At 36.0% G+C, this 15,967-nt stretch overlaps 1 protein-coding gene across 3 annotated transcripts in view; it reads left to right on the forward strand.

The window, feature by feature from the left end:
* NUP98 (nucleoporin 98 and 96 precursor) overlaps positions 1–15,967 on the forward strand; it is an 89,014-nt gene that overhangs the window by 38,663 nt on the left and 34,384 nt on the right. For all 3 annotated transcript variants that reach the window (XM_040258696.1, XM_040258698.1, XM_040258697.1), the window contains exons 13-17: positions 1,258–1,391; positions 3,018–3,205; positions 10,925–11,041; positions 12,210–12,505; positions 14,811–14,924. In XM_040258696.1, the coding sequence (XP_040114630.1) occupies positions 1,258–1,391; positions 3,018–3,205; positions 10,925–11,041; positions 12,210–12,505; positions 14,811–14,924 (849 nt within the window). The remainder of the gene's footprint in view (positions 1–1,257; positions 1,392–3,017; positions 3,206–10,924; positions 11,042–12,209; positions 12,506–14,810; positions 14,925–15,967) is intronic.

Raw genomic sequence — 15,967 nt, forward strand, 5'->3', positions numbered from 1 at the left:
TTCTGAGCACAGACAATTTATGATCTTCAAATTGACATCTCCCCTGGGTTTCACTCTCCTGAGCAAATTTGTACTCTCTCCTTATACATCAGCATACAGTGTTTTAGTATTGAATGAATACATCCAGTTTTAAGAAAGCTCAATTTGACTAAGGTGGATCTACCTCCTTTTCATTAATTTTACTTTAATTTTCTGTTCCAGGTTTGTTGTTGGTGCTACTCTTATCTTTCTCCCCCCTGTTTTAAATTTTTCAAAATCTTTTTGTTTATGATACCCCCTTTATATTAATTATTTTATCATATTTTGGGTTTAGCCTTATTTTAAATGTTTATAAAGAAAAAAGTATTTTATTTCTAAAAATGGAATCACTGTGATTTTATTTTTTATCAGTATTTGGTTTTGAAATATTTATCTTGCAAAGAAGTTTCTTGATCAGTCAAGGTACAGTGCAGATAGTTGTGGGACTACTTGTTGCTGGTTTCTTTTTACTGTGTACAATTGTAGATCATTGTTTCTGTCTCTCATAAGGACGAAATACAGCCATTTTCACTTTTGTTTGCTTCCTCTGTGTTCTTTCTTCCTCTATGTTCTCAGTGTACTTAATATTTTTTATTCTGGAATTTTTTACTTATTGAATCAAAGATACCTTATTTCTATATTGTCATTTTTAATACCTACTTAATCCATCATGTTGATGAATCATGATTTTTGCAAGTGTTAATGTCGGACATAGGTTGTTTCCAAGTCTTGACTATTGCAGATAATGTTCGGTGAACACTTGCAAACATTTATTTTCTTTCTAGTTTAATTCTGTCTTTGGGTTAAATTTCCGTGATTGAAATTATTAGGCTAAAAAATATAAAAACAGTACTTGCTCTATGTACTGTCATTGTTTCTTTTAGACCAATTAAACCAATTTGCAGTGTTTCTGAAAATCATGCTGTATCCCTTTTTATACAGCTGTGCCATTGATAATGAAGTAGTATAAAATGTCTTCAAGGTTGTTGTGGTTTACATTTCTTTGATTATTAGCAATAATACCTCAGTAAAATTTTATGTGTGTTATTTCTTGTGAAATGCTCCTCATATCTTTGATCTTTTAGATTGTTTGATTTTCTTCACAGTTTGCTCCTCTGCTCTCTACCAGTAATGCTACTGAGTGAGTCTGAACATTTTGAAGGGAGACTTGAGTTCTCTTGATTTAAGGCAGTGGATCCTTGGACTGACGTCTTGCCTTTTCTTTCCTTTTTTACAAAGCTTTGACAGATCCAAATGCTTCTGCTGCCCAGCAGGCTGTTCTCCAACAGCACATCAATAGTCTGACATACTCACCTTTCGGAGACTCTCCTCTCTTCCGGAATCCCATGTCAGACCCTAAGAAGAAAGAAGAGGTAAGTTTAAGGAAGTTTCAATAAAATCAGTTCTCAGAGTAGGAAAACTTAGGAGTAATTTTTTTTTTAACTTAATTTTTATTGGAGGACAGTTGCTTTGCAATCTTGTGTTGGTTTTGTAATTAAGTTTTTAAGACACATTATTTATGCTTTTCAGTAGGCCAGGGGTACAAAAAAAAACTATTTTTGTATCTGGAAGGGAGCATGACAGTGAAAATGAGTGTTAGACTGAGGCAAAGGCTGAGACTTTTTAAGGCTGAGCCCTGAAATAAATCAGATATATACTCTTATAGTTGAGCAAACTAAGATTCTTGGAGGCTGATTTCTCTCGCATCATAATGTCTTTCTTTTTTCCTAATGTCTTAAATGGCAAATCAAAATTTTTTTTTCCTGATTTCTACCTACATAGCATTGTCTTAGTCTCGTAGGCTTTAGAAATGATCTTCTGCTTACTGTGGTGTGGCATTGAAAGTAGTCTTTGGTCCATTTAATCCTTATTTTACCACTTACAGTCTGTGAGATGTTGGGCATCTCTTTTTGCCTCTCTTAATTTCATCTGTAAAATAGCAATAGTAATTCTATTCAGTGTTGAGAATTAAAATAAGTTGCTCAGCATACAGTATTATTTAGTCATTTATGTCTGACTAGTCATTGTGTTCAGCACTGAGGGTACCTAATGAAAATAAACAAGAATATTTTCTCTAAGAGCTTGCTTGTTATCTAGTGAGGACGATCAGACTTGTACATTATTAAATTTACCCAGCTTTAGTTTAGTATATGCAGTAATAGAGTGCATCAGCTGATGAATGGATAAACACAATGTTGTATATCTATGTGATGGAATATCATTTCAGCCATAAAATGGAATGAACTAACAATACATGCTACAGTGTGAATGAATCTTGAAAACAATGCTAAGTTAAGCAAAATATAAAGACAATGATTTCATTTATATAAAATGTCTAGAATACACAGATCCATAGAGACAGTAGATTCATGCTTGCCAAGAGATAAAGAGAGGCATTAGGAGGCACAGGGTTTCTTTAAGTTAATGTCTGTATATTTTTCAGTGATTTATATTGCATAAAAGTTGTTTATGGCTGTGTCTCAGTTTTTCTTGAAGATGTTTTATTTAATTAAATAATAAATGAATAATAATAAATAATTTAAAATAATTAAGCTTAGAATTTTGATGTTATATTTTCTTAAAATGAACATAAATATTGTTATCTTTGTTTTAGAAAGCAAAACAATTGTAGGCTTCTCTCTTTTGTAAGATGAAGAGAAATACACAAGGTATATTAATATGTTCTGTTAAGACATTTTGATTTGTGAAGCACTTCAAATGGAATGTCTCGATTACGTTTTGGAACAAGTCAGACAAACCCATTTGAAATGGGGTTGGTGAGATGAATGAAAATTAGTTGTAGAGAAATAAAGGCAGTTTAATTAGCAGGCACACATTCATACAAAGTTGGGTGAGAAATCCTTGTGTTCTGGGAGCTGAGACTCCAAAAGGTATCTAGTTGGTGAATGGAAGAGATGAGATGTGAAAGCTAGTGGTGTTAGGGCCAGTACCAAACTTGAGTTAAACTAGAGCTATCCTTGATTTTTTTTGTTTTTCAGAGATTGAAACCAACAAATCCAGCAGCCCAGAAGGCTCTCACTACACCTACTCATTATAAACTGACACCCCGCCCTGCCACCAGAGTCCGACCAAAGGCTTTACAAACAACAGGCACAGCCAAGTCACATCTTTTTGATGGACTGGATGACGATGAACCATCCTTAGCCAATGGAGCGTTCATGCCCAAGTGAGTTTATCTGTTTTACGTATGATAGTGAATATGTTTCCATGCTACTCTCTCCATTCGAGAATATACTATTTTTTTACAACTCAAATTGGCCAAACTAGTTAAGAAAAAACCTCTCTCTTTCTGTATTTTATATATATATAATATATACATGCACACCCACATTTGTTTCAATTTTCATAATACAGATATTAAATAATAAACAGAACACAGGAAAGTATATAGAAGAGTTGGTAAATATTAAAAATTATAAAGTATACACACATGCCTTATTAGAGTGTTGGTATATATATATGGGGGGAAAACTGAAGAAAAATACATACCAAAGTATTAACAATAGTTGTCATCTGGAGATGTAATTTTAGGGCATTTCATTTCAAAGTTTATTTTTCTAGAAATAATGTACACACATACATATACACACACACAGGCTTTTTTCAAACACCAAGTACTTTTCTAGTCATAAAGCTTTTTTTTTTTTTTAAAGGCTTTGGGGGTAAAATGAGAGTTAATCTCTTGTAGTTTTGTCATGAGTGTTAATAAAGTATGAAAAATTGTCACTCCTTTTTGTCCCCATAAGAGTATAGTGGACTGCTGCTTAAGAAACAGAAAGCCCAATTTTATACATTTCTTAGAGTATCATTGGATTATTTTGAAGGCAGGGACTGTGTATTATTCCTGTTTATGTCCCCAGCATTTAACACATTGTTTAGTATAGAGTAGATAAAAAGGGCTTAGGTTCACCTTGTTTAGTCCAGTCATCAGATCAGCGACTTTCAGGGCAATATCACCAGGTCTTATAATCTACAAGTATGATATACAAATAGAAGGAATTGGAGTGGAAAGGCAGACATTTCAGACGTACACGGTTCACCTGTCACGTCTCCTTGATTTACTTCTCTAGTTTTATTATTGTTGTTCAGTTGCTCAGTCGTGTCCAACCCTTTGTGACCCATGGACTGCAGCACACTAGGCTTCCCTATCCTTTACCATCTCCCAGAACTTGCTCAAACTCCTGTCCATTGAGTCGGTGATGCCATCCAACTGTCTCCTCCTTGGTCATATCCTTCTCCTCCTGCATCAGGGTCTTTTCCAGTGAATTGGCTCTTTGCATCAGGTGGTCAAAGTATTGGAGCTTCAGCTTCAGTATCAGTCCTGCAGTGAATATTCAGGAGTGTTCTCCTTGCAGTCCAGGGGACTCTTTGAAGTCTTTTCCAACACCACAGTTCGAAAGCATCAGTTATTCCGTGCTCAGCCTTCTTTATGGTACAGCTCTAACATCCATACATGACTACTGGAAAAACCATAACTGACTATACAGACTTTTGTCTGGAAAGTAATGTCTCTGCTTTTTAATATGCTGTCTAGGTTTGTCATAGCTTTTCTTCCAAGGAGCAAGAGTCTTTTAATTTCACAGCTGCAGTCATGTTTCTAGTTTTACTCCTACTTTACTAGTTGCTCCTCCTGTCTCTCTTGCTGATTCTTCCCTCTTCTTCCTGATTCCTAGGCTCAACTCTTGATCTCATTATTCACTTCCAAAGTGATTTAATATCTGTAGTGATTTATGTCTTAATTCTCAAACATTTATCTCCAGCCTAGACCTCTCCCAAACTTCAAAGTCTTATATCCAATATCCAGCCATACTCAACATCTCCACTTACATTTATTTCAAAATTAATGTGTCCAAAGTTGAACAAACTCTTGATTATCTCCTTCAAAGCTGTTCCACCCAAAGCCTTTCCTATTGCATGTAATTGCGTTTCTATCACTCTAGTTGCTCAGGCTAAAATTTTTGGAATCGTCATTGACTTTTACCGTACACCTGGTATCTAAGCCTTTAGCACATCTTTGTTCTACCCTCAAATATTATCCAGAATCTGACCAATTCATACCACATTCACTGCCACTAATTACCTTAATCCAGGGCACCATCATCTCTTGATTGAATATTACAGTATTCTCCTAACTAATCTTTCTGCTTTTATCCTTGTTTCTTTGCATTCTGTTCTGAAATACAGTTAATGGTGATTCTTATGAAGTGTAAAACAGACCACATCACTCTTGTGACCAAAACTCAGTAATGGTTCATACTTTAGCCTATAAAAGCCAAGTTGCTTATAGTGCCCTCTAAGAACTGGCCTTCCATTACTTCTGTAAGCACATCTACTACTGTCTTCACTGTTGCAGTTCAGTTCAGTTCAGTTGCTCAGTCATGTCTGACTCTTTGCAACCCCGTGGACTTCAGCACGCTAGGCTTCCCTGTCCATCACCAACTTCTGGAGCCTACTCAAACTCATGTCCATCACGTCGATGATACCATCCAACCATCTCATCCTCTGTCGTCCCCTTCTTCTCCTGCCTTCAGGCTTTCCCAGAATCAGGGTCTTTTCCAGTGAGTCATCAGTTCTTCACATCAGGTGGCCAAAGTATTGGAGTTTCAGCTTCAGCATCAGTTCTTCCAATGAATGTTCAGTACTGACTTCCTTTAGGATGGACCAGTTGGATCTCCTTGCAGTCCAAGGGACTCTAAAGAGTCTTCTCCAATACCACAGTTCAAAAGCATCAATTCTTTGGCGCTCAGCTTTCTTCGCAGTCCAACTCTCACATCCATACATGACTACTGGAAAAACCATAGCCTTGACTAGACAGACCTTTGTTGGCAAAGTAATGTCTCTGCTTTTTCATATGCTGTTCTAGTTTGGTCATAACTTTCCTTCCAAGGAGTAAGCGTCTTTTAATTTCATGGCTGCAGTCACCATCTGCAGTGATTTTGGAGCCCAAAAAAATAAAGTCTGCCATTGTTTCCACTGTTTCACTATCTATTTGCTTTATTTTATTTTTTATTTACTCTAGGAGGTGGGTCATAGAGGATCTTGCTTTGATTTATGTCATCAAGTGTTCCGCCTATGTTTTCCTCTAAGAGTTTTATAGTTTCTGGTCTTCAGGTCTTTAATCCATTTTGAGTTTATCTTTGTGTATGGTGTTAAGAAGTGTTCTAATTTCATTATTTTACATGTAGCTGTCCAGTTTTCCCAGTACCACTTACTAAAGAGGATGTCTTTGCCCCATTGTGTATTCTTGCATCCTTTGTCAAAAATAAGGTACCCATAGATGCATGGGTTTATTTCTGGGCTTTCTATCCTGTTCCATTGGTCTTTGTCTCTGTTTTTGTGCCAGTACCATACTGTCTTGATGACTGTAGCTTTGTAGTATAATCTGTAGTCAGGAAGGTTGATTCCTCCAGCTCCATTCTTCTTTCTGAAGACTGCTTTGGCTATTCGGGCTCTTTTGTGTTTCTGTATGAATTGTGAAATTTTTTGTTCTAGTTCTGTGAAAAATGTAGATGGCAGAGAATTCTGATGGCCAGCACTAGAACTGTACTTGGTTTGCTCTGAGAGATGAATCTGATAGCTTGACAAGTGTGAGAACCTTACTGGTGTCATGTCTTTTGCCTTTACATCATAGTCAGAGAAGTTTCTATAGAACAAGCCAATAATATTTTTTATTCTGAATGACAGAGTTAGAAATATTCTTTAATACCTCTGTTCATTCCTTTATTCAGCACACATTTATCACAAACTACTGTGTACAAGTGTGATGGGCTCTGGGGATACAGCTGTGAACCAGACACATTCCTCTGTCACAGTCTGGGGGAAGAGAGATGCTGACACAGAATAATCACAAGTGAGACAGGTTATAGAAGGAAGTAGAGATTGCCACTGTAAGAGACCAGTAGAGAATAGTGAAGGAAAGCTTGTCTGAGGATATGTTGTTTAAATTGAAGATGAATTGGGAGAACTGTCAGGCAGGGGGAGTGTTTTGATATATTTATGGTTTTAAACACACATATATTTTTTTCAAACAGAATTTTATTTTCCAGCTTTCTTGTCAGTGTTTATTTGAAACATGACCTGACCGAATGGTATTCTGTTTTGTATTTACTAAGTTAGCCCCCCATCCTCTTCACATTTGCCTGGCACTGTTTTTATGTTCTGTATTTAAGTTCCTTGCCTTCTAGTCATGTGTTCTTCGTGTGAAGCATTTAATTAAACCATCTTCACTCTCCCCACCTACCTCACCCCTGTTTGTTGCGTTTCTGTCCATTGCAGCTGTTATTTTTTGTGCTGATGAGGTTGTTTTCTCTTTGGCCAACAGGAACTCTTTCTTGTTGGCTCCTAATTCCTTTCCAAAGTTCCTGACAGTGTTCAGTAACTTGCTTGTAGGATTCACTGTGTAAAAATTTGTCCAGGATTTTTTTTTTTTTTTTTTTTTTTTGCCTTCTGTGTTTCTGATTTAGATTGGCTTGGGTGCTCCTTTCTTAAAATTTTCTTACCCAGTTTTGGTATAAAAGTTATGCTGACCTCACAAACAAATTGGATCATTTCCTCTTTTCTGGCAGGCTTGGGGTAAGATAAGCTTCTCCTCTCCCCCATTAAATGTTGGATACTGGTGAAGATACTGTTTGCTGTAAGGTGTTTCAATTGTTGACTTTAAAGTTATAGAACTTAAGCTTTTTCATTTCTTGTGTCACTTTTGATGTTCTTATAATATTCATTTCAGCTCATTAAAATTCCAAAGTTATTGGCATAACGTTGTTTAAAAATATCCTTACTGTCTTTTTTATTTTAGTGGAATCTGTAGGAATGTCTGTTCATTCCTGACGTGGTGGTTTGTGCCTTCTCATTGTAGCAGTGTGGTCAGGGATCTGCCAGTTTCATTTAACATTTCAAAGAACTAACCTCTGGCATTACTAATGCTCTCTAGTCTGTGTTCCTTTTTCATTAATTTTAATTTATCATATTTTCACTAATGTTTAATTTTATTTTTAATGCCCCCCTTTTATTGGTATTTGTTTTCTGTCCTTTATTTAAATCAATGCTCACTTTTTATTTTTAACTTTGCTCCTTTCCAAATACATGCCTTAGAGATGTAAGTTTCCCTTTTATTAATAGTTCAGCTTTATTGTGGTAAGATATACATGAAAATGGTTTAAATAGTAAAATATGTATTCTGTCAAGTACAATTCAGTGATGTTAAGTATTTTTAGAATATTGTATAACAACCACCACTAGTATTTCCAGAACTTACTGCCATGCAATAATTCTCTATTTTCTTCTTCCTCCAGTCCCTTTTAACCTCTGTATTACTTTCTGTCTGTAAGAATTTGCCTATTTTAGATACTACATGTACAGGGAATCATGCAGAATTTATTCTTTCATGTTTGGATTATTTTACTTGGCATAATGTTTTAACGGTTCTTTACTTTTTTCACTTTTAAGTTGTAGCATGTATCAGAACTTCATTCTTTTTTAAGGCTGAATAATAGTCCACCATATGATTATCCCACATTTTGTTTATCCGTTCCATCTATTGATGGACACTTGGGTTGTTTCCACCTTTTAGCTGTGTGAATAGTGCTACTATGAATGTTTATGTACAAGTAAAGAGTCCCTGGTTTCAGTTCTTTCGGGTATATACCTAGGACTGAAATTGTTTGGTCATACATTAATTCTGTACTTAACCCCCCCCCTTTTTTTTAAATAGAATTTTATTTATTGGTTGCACTGAGTCTTCATTGCTGTGAGTAGGGTTTCTCTAGTTGGGGAGATTGGGGGCTACCCTCTAGTTGTGGTACTCAGGCTTCTTAATGCAGTGGCTTCTCTTGTTGCAAACCATAGGCTCTAGTGTTCTCGGGCTTTAGTAGTTGTAGTGCACAGGCTTAATTGCTCTGTGGCATGTGGCATCTTCCCCGACCAGTGATTCTCGAACCTGTGTCCCTTGCATTGCAAGGCAGATTCTTAACCACTGGACCACCAGGGAAGTCCCTGTACTTAACCCTTTAAAGAACTGCCTGTTTCCCACAGCAGCTGCACCATTTTACATTACCTCCAGCAATGCGCATTGTTTTCATTTTCTCCATTCCCTTGTCAGCACTTGTTTTCTGGTTTGTCTGTCAGCTTATAACAGTCATCCTAGTGGGGATGAAGTGGTGCTTCATCCTTGTAATTTGCATCCCCTTTATGATGTTGCATATCTTATGTGCTTATTGGCCGTTTATCTTCTTTGAAGAAAACTGACAGTAATGAGTTCAAGGATGCTGCTATTGGTCTTAAGAGTTTTTTTAATGACAGGTGCTTACTGAGATGAGTCAAAGCTGAGCTTCACACCTTGTGTGGCTCTAGATTCTAATCTCTGTCTTTCTAGTCCCACAAGACTGTCAAGTTCACTATCAGCCTCTTAGCCTTGCCCTTGGGATCAGAAAAGTCTCCAGGAGAAAGGCAACCCCAAGTACAGGATACTTCCCTGTGCCACTGTCCCCTCAAATTACTGGTACTGCCATCTTTTACCATCTTGTTGGCTCTTCATGCCTGGAAAGAGTTCTGAGTTTTCTGGTGATCCTCCCTAGGAAAATTAATCCTCATTACTTAGTCTACCATCAATAGAAGGGCAAGTTTTATTTTTCATGAAAGTAATAATTTTTTGTTGTCAATTGCCTCTTTCATTGGCTTACTTAATATTTATTTAATAGCACCATTACAGTGAGGAGTATGCCTAGCATACATAAGTAAGGAACAAACACCACAATGTGTTTTGTTTTGTTTTGTTGGCCATACCACACAGCATTATGGAGCTAGTTCCTCAACCAAAAATTGAATCCATGCACTGGAAGCACAGTGTAATCACTGGACCCCCAGGGAATTCCCAGTGGTTGGTTTTTTCTTTAAAAAGATGGAATGGAGTATATTAGTTAATTCAGTGACTTTTTAAGTGGAGGTTGATTAAGATCATTTTATATGTTTTTTCTACTTAAAGCTGGTATACTATAGAGGTTCTTGCTTTAAGTAAAACCTGTTGTACACAAATTTGAATGTTTTAGATATTCATGGTCATTTACATCATTGGATAGCAGAGGGTTTTACCCCTCTCTCTTGTCTTGTTTTAAAGAAAACATTCTCATTTAAACATGTCTTCCTTCAGTGGCTTCCCTGGTGGTTCAGTGGTAAAGAATCCACCTGCCAACAGGAGACATGGGTTTGCTCCCTGGGTCGGGAAGATCCCCTGGAAAAGAAAATGGCAACCCAGGCCGGTATTCTTGCCTGGGAAATCCCATGGACAGAGGATCCTGTTGGGCTACAGTCCATGGGATCACAAAAGAGTCAAATCACAGTCTTCTTTCTAAACAACTTGCCAATTTCTAAGCAGGAGCAGTCATAAATCCTGACTGCCAAAAAAATTTTTTTAGTGTTTTTTAAAGAGAAAAAAGGCATGTAGAAAAATAATTGAAATGCATGACAGTGTGGGGAGTAAACTAGTGTCTAGACAAATTCTTACAGAGTTCAGCAAAGGAAGAGTATTTTGAAGCATATTTCTTACTTGATTTTGATGTGCTTTATTAGCTTATTCTTCTAAATACCAGAGTGTAGTATATTTGAGACCTTACGTTCTAGTTATTTATGAGCGAGTATTTTGAAGCATATTTCTTACTTGATTTTGATGTGCTTTATTAGCTTATTCTTCTAAATACCAGAGTGTAGTATATTTGAGACCTTACGTTCTAGTTATTTATGAGCTGAGTTGGTGAACTGAACTTGTTAGATCAGTTTTAGGTGCACATGAGTTGAAAAAGAATTCCCCTTCCCACTTGAGGTTTTAAGATAGTCTTTAGTGTAATTTTGTGTGCCTGAGTTCTTTTTTTTTTTTTTTAATCTCTGTTTATAGGAAGAGCATTAAGAAGTTGGTTTTGAAAAACCTTAACAATAGCAGTCTATTCTCTCCTGTTAATCGTGATTCAGAAGATCTAGCTTCACCATCTGATTATCCAGAAAATGGAGAGAGGTAAACTGAACGCTCTTTTGGGTTATTTCTGGTCCAGAGCCTTGTTCTCATTTAGAAGAGATTTGGAGCTTAGTATTTATTCATTCAAGAAATTTTATGAAGTTGGAAGTACAACAGCATATGAGCACCTAGAAGTTATGTCTTGAATTTACTTCTTGAGTACCATAGACACTAAAATTATATTTTTTCTGATTCAGTTCTGCAAAACTTTTTTGGTATCCATGTATGTCGTTTTGGACAGGGTTAGCATGCATGTGACATCCCCTTATCCCTCTTAAAATAAGATTTTGTTTGTGATAGTTATTAAAGTGATATACAACAACTATAACCAACACCCCCCTCAAAGCAGTACAGAAATATATAAAGGAGAAAGTACAAGTATATACAGTAATCCTTAGTAGTTCAGCATATTTTCTAATGGTTTAGAAATTTATTTATTGAGTACATTCTTAAATATTATAGTGATTATGCATGAAATGATATTCTGTAGCCATTTACTATCAACATGATATGGCTAACCTGCCTCTTTTTAAGTGACTCTATAACCATTATTATGAATGTAAGATAATTCAGTCAGTTCTCTTTTAGAGGATATTTAGATTATGTTGGTGTTCCTGTATTCAAAATAACGCCTCAGTGAAAAATCCTTGTATATATGTCTTTGCACTCCTATTTTTTCCTCTTTGGATAAAATTTTAGTTTGATTTTTCAATAATGTAGCATTTTCTAATACTCTATTGATTATAATATTAAAAATTTAATTTTTTCAGTTTTATATTATGACATTCACTACTGATAATTTGACCCCCACATAGTAGACTCCCTCCCCTCTTTAAGCTAAAAATTGCGACACTCAGATTCATTCACTCATTAAAATAGATCAGTTAAAGTCATGGAATCTACATTCAGTCTTCATGGGTTACAGTGCTAACTAGCACTTATAGCTTTGTGACCTTGACAAGTTATTTTCTGTGTCTGAGTTTTCTGTAAAATACAGAGAATGATAGCAGCTTATTTTATAAGATTACTTTAAGTATTAAGTGAATTTTTAATACATGGAATTACATAGAACAGTGTCAGATACTAATGAAGGCCTAATAATGATTGATTGTTGCTGTTTTACTACAAGGGGGCTAAAACAGTATTTGTTTACTTTCTCTCTTTTCAGATTCAGTTTTCTGAACAAATCAGTGGATGAGAATCATCAGCAGGATGAAGATGAATCTCTTGTGTCACGTTTTTATACTAACCCTATTGCCAAACCCATTCCTCAAACCCCAGAAAGTGCTGGAAATAAACATAACAGCAGCAACAGTGTAGATGATACCATCGTTGCATTAAACATGCGTGCTGCCTTGCGAAATGGACTGGAAGGAAGCAGTGAAGAGACCTCTTTTCATGAGGAGTCACTGCAGGATGACCGAGAAGAAATCGAAAATAATACTTACCATATACATCCGGCAGGTCAGATTCAGATCTCTTACCAGTCATTTGAGACCTCTTATTGATCACATAATTTCATCGTAATAGAAGTTAGCTAGCTGAACTTGTAAATATTTTTTATTGCATTTTTATGAAAGTTAACATTTGAACATTTGTCACTAATGCTTTGGTTGATTTGGAATTCACATCGTTTAAATACTCCAAGTTTTGTAGCAAGAGGGACTATCCTTAAAACTTCTTCTAACTTCATAAATTCACATAAGTTGCTTATTCATTTTTTAATTAAAATTATAGCAGTAGTTACTTACGCGATTTTTGAGATTTGAATTGAAATATACAGACCATAATGCCAGACTAGAGTAGGCATTCAAATGTTAATGGTTGTTTGGTTATTATCACTTTAGTTCTGTCTTTTTCTTTTTTGTCCCCAACAATGAACTGACTAGTTTATGCCAGCTAATCTGGGTTATAGATAAACTGCAGGATTGAAGTATCTTGATGGGATGCTTAAAGTTTGCCTTTTTTCTCTGCTGACTTAACCTTATTTGGGTTTTGACGATATCATTATATTTCCCCTTCCCCTTTTAACTGAGATACAGTTTACATATAGTGAAGTATATAGGTCTTAAGTGTTCATTTCAATAAATTTAGACATATATATATATGTATATTCATATATACATATACAAACACATACACTCAAGAGAGAATATTTCTTTAACCCTGGAAGTTCCTTTGTGTTCCCATCTCCAGAAATCAACCATAGTCTGGTTTCTGTTACATAGATTAGTTCTTCCTAGTTTTTTTTTTTTTTTTTAATTTATATTTTAGCCACAACATGTGACTTGTAGGATCTTAGTTCCCCAAGCAGGGATCTAATCCTGCCCTCAGCAGTGACAGCACAGAGTCCTAACCACTGGACTGCCAGGGAATTCCCTTTCCTGTCTTTTTTTTTTTTTTTTTAATATATTTTAAAAAAACATTTAAAAAATTTAATCATTTACTTATTTTTGGCTGCACTGGGTTGTCTTGTTGCACACAGGCTTTCTCTAGTTGCAGCAAGCTGGAGGTACTCTCTAGTTGTGATGGCTGCACAGGCTTCTCATTGTGGTGCTTCTCTTCTTGGCGAGCACAGGCTCTAAGGCATGCTGGCTTCAGTCGTTGTGGCACACAGTAGCTGTGGTGCACAGGCTTAGTTGCCCTGAAGCATGCGGGATCTTCCAAGACCAGGGATCAAACCTGTGTCCCCTGCATTGGCAGGTGCATTTTCTTATGAGATTTTATCCATGATGTATATTTATCAGCATTTGGTTCTTTTTTATTACCATGTAGCATTGCATTATATAAATATGACAAATTTAGTTTCTCCATTCTCTTAGTGAACTTTTGGGGTTATTTTGCAGTATATATTAATGTGTCTATAAACTTTCTCTATGTCTAATTATCTTATTGTCTTCATATATATCTTCTGGTCACATGGTACACTAAAGAAACAACTTTATTCTTTAACATTAAGAGTCCTGTGTTATCTGTGTTTGTATTTAGACACCTACATGAGTTCATTATGATACTACATCTTAAATACTGTCAAGATTTTTAAAAATTGTTTCTAGTTTTTTCACTGACCTTCTTTGTTGCCTCCCAATTTAGAATTCCAGTCTCAAGAACACTCTAACAACCATCTAAAACTTAAGCATATTGAGTGGGCATTGCTGGAGACTAATTTAATCATATATGGGCCTTAAATTCTTGTATGGGCCTTTCTCAGAAAGCAAGTTAGCCTGATCTCTGCCTGTTAATGGAACAGGAGTGGTTAGAGCAAGCATACTCATGCTGTATTTTCTTCAATTTCTTCTGCTGTCTACCTAGTTAGTACTTTTTAAAATAACATTAATGTAGACCTTTAAGTTTCCATTTAACTGCGTGACTTTCTTATGCAGGGTATTTCATCTTGATTTCCGTGAGTTTTAAGAATGTGTAATATACTGTCACATGTATGTTTTCCAAACTTACTTAACTATGTAAGTAGGTTTTTTTAAGTCCTTGATTTTTTTTAATACTTGGTTACTCTTAGGAATGGTGTTTCTTAAAAGATCAGCTGGGATCAGGGGTGAGCAGAAAAGAAAACCAGTTTGGAAAAATGCTTTATTCCAATATATTTTCTTTTTATATAGTAATTTATTTACTGATTCTATCAGGTAATTTTTAAAATTATCCACTCAAAAAATTTTTTTTACAATGAAAAAGTGAAATGAATATTGCTGAAAATTGCTCTAACCAATGTCATTCACAACCAGTACTATATTTTTGGTTTCTTTTTTCGTAGGCATTGTTCTCACTAAGGTTGGCTACTATACTATTCCATCCATGGATGACCTTGCTAAAATTACCAATGAAAAAGGAGAATGCATTGTCTCTGACTTCACTATTGGTCGTAAAGGTGAGTCTGAATTTAAGAGTTAGTAGTGTATAAGCCAGAAATCTGTACCTTGTCTTTGTAATTAAGTGAAGGAAGTGCTTGATAGCTAAATTTGTTTTTTACCTACATTTGGACCACCTTGCGGAAAAGGTGATGGCACCCCACTCCAGTACTCTTGCCTGGAAAATCTCATGGATGCAGGAGTCTGGTAGGCTGCAGTCCATGGGGCCGCAAAGAGTTGGACATGAGATTTTATCCATGATGTATATTTATCAGCATTTGGTTCTTTTTTATTACCATGTAGCATTGCATTATATAAATATGACAAATTTAGTTTCTCCTAGTTTTTTTTTTTTTTTTTTTTAGCCACAACATGTGACTTGTAGGATCTTAGTTCCCCAAGCAGGGATCTAATCCTGCCCTCAGCAGTGACAGCACAAACTGAGCAACTTCACTTTCACTTTTCACTTTCATGCATTGGAGAAGGAAATGGCAACCCACTCCAGTGTTCTTGCCTGGAGAATCCCAGGGACAGGGGAGCCTGGTGGGCTGCTGTCTATGGGATCGCACAGAGTCAGACAGGACTGAAGCAACTTAGCAGCAGCAGCAGGACCACCTTGGCCTGAATGGACACTTTGATTAACAAGTAACAAAAAGACTAAAACTTTTTAATACTCTCTGGCAAGTATTTGGCCCATTGCAATTTTCTACAATTAAAATACTGTAAGAGCAAATCCTAAGTGACAAAATTAATGAGATTGGTAATAATTAGGTTGTTTCATATTATTAAGTTATTATAGATAAAATTTTCTTGGGGAAGAAAGATCTCATCTTGTTGTATTGTATTAAAAGAAGAGCTCAAGTATTTCAATTCATACTATAGGCTAGGTGCCAAGGGTTGCTTATATAGGAGCCATACAGATACTTAGGGCTTCCCAGGTGGTACTAGTGGTAAAGAACCCATCCCCCAGGGCAGGAGTTCTCAGAGAGGCGAGTTGGATCCCTGGGTTGGAAAGATTCCTTGGAGAGAGGACATGGCAACCCACTCCAGTATTCTTACCTGG

This window comes from Oryx dammah, unplaced genomic scaffold (assembly GCF_014754425.2).
Source record: "Oryx dammah isolate SB20612 unplaced genomic scaffold, SCBI_Odam_1.1 HiC_scaffold_17, whole genome shotgun sequence".
Taxonomy (NCBI): domain Eukaryota; kingdom Metazoa; phylum Chordata; class Mammalia; order Artiodactyla; family Bovidae; genus Oryx; species Oryx dammah.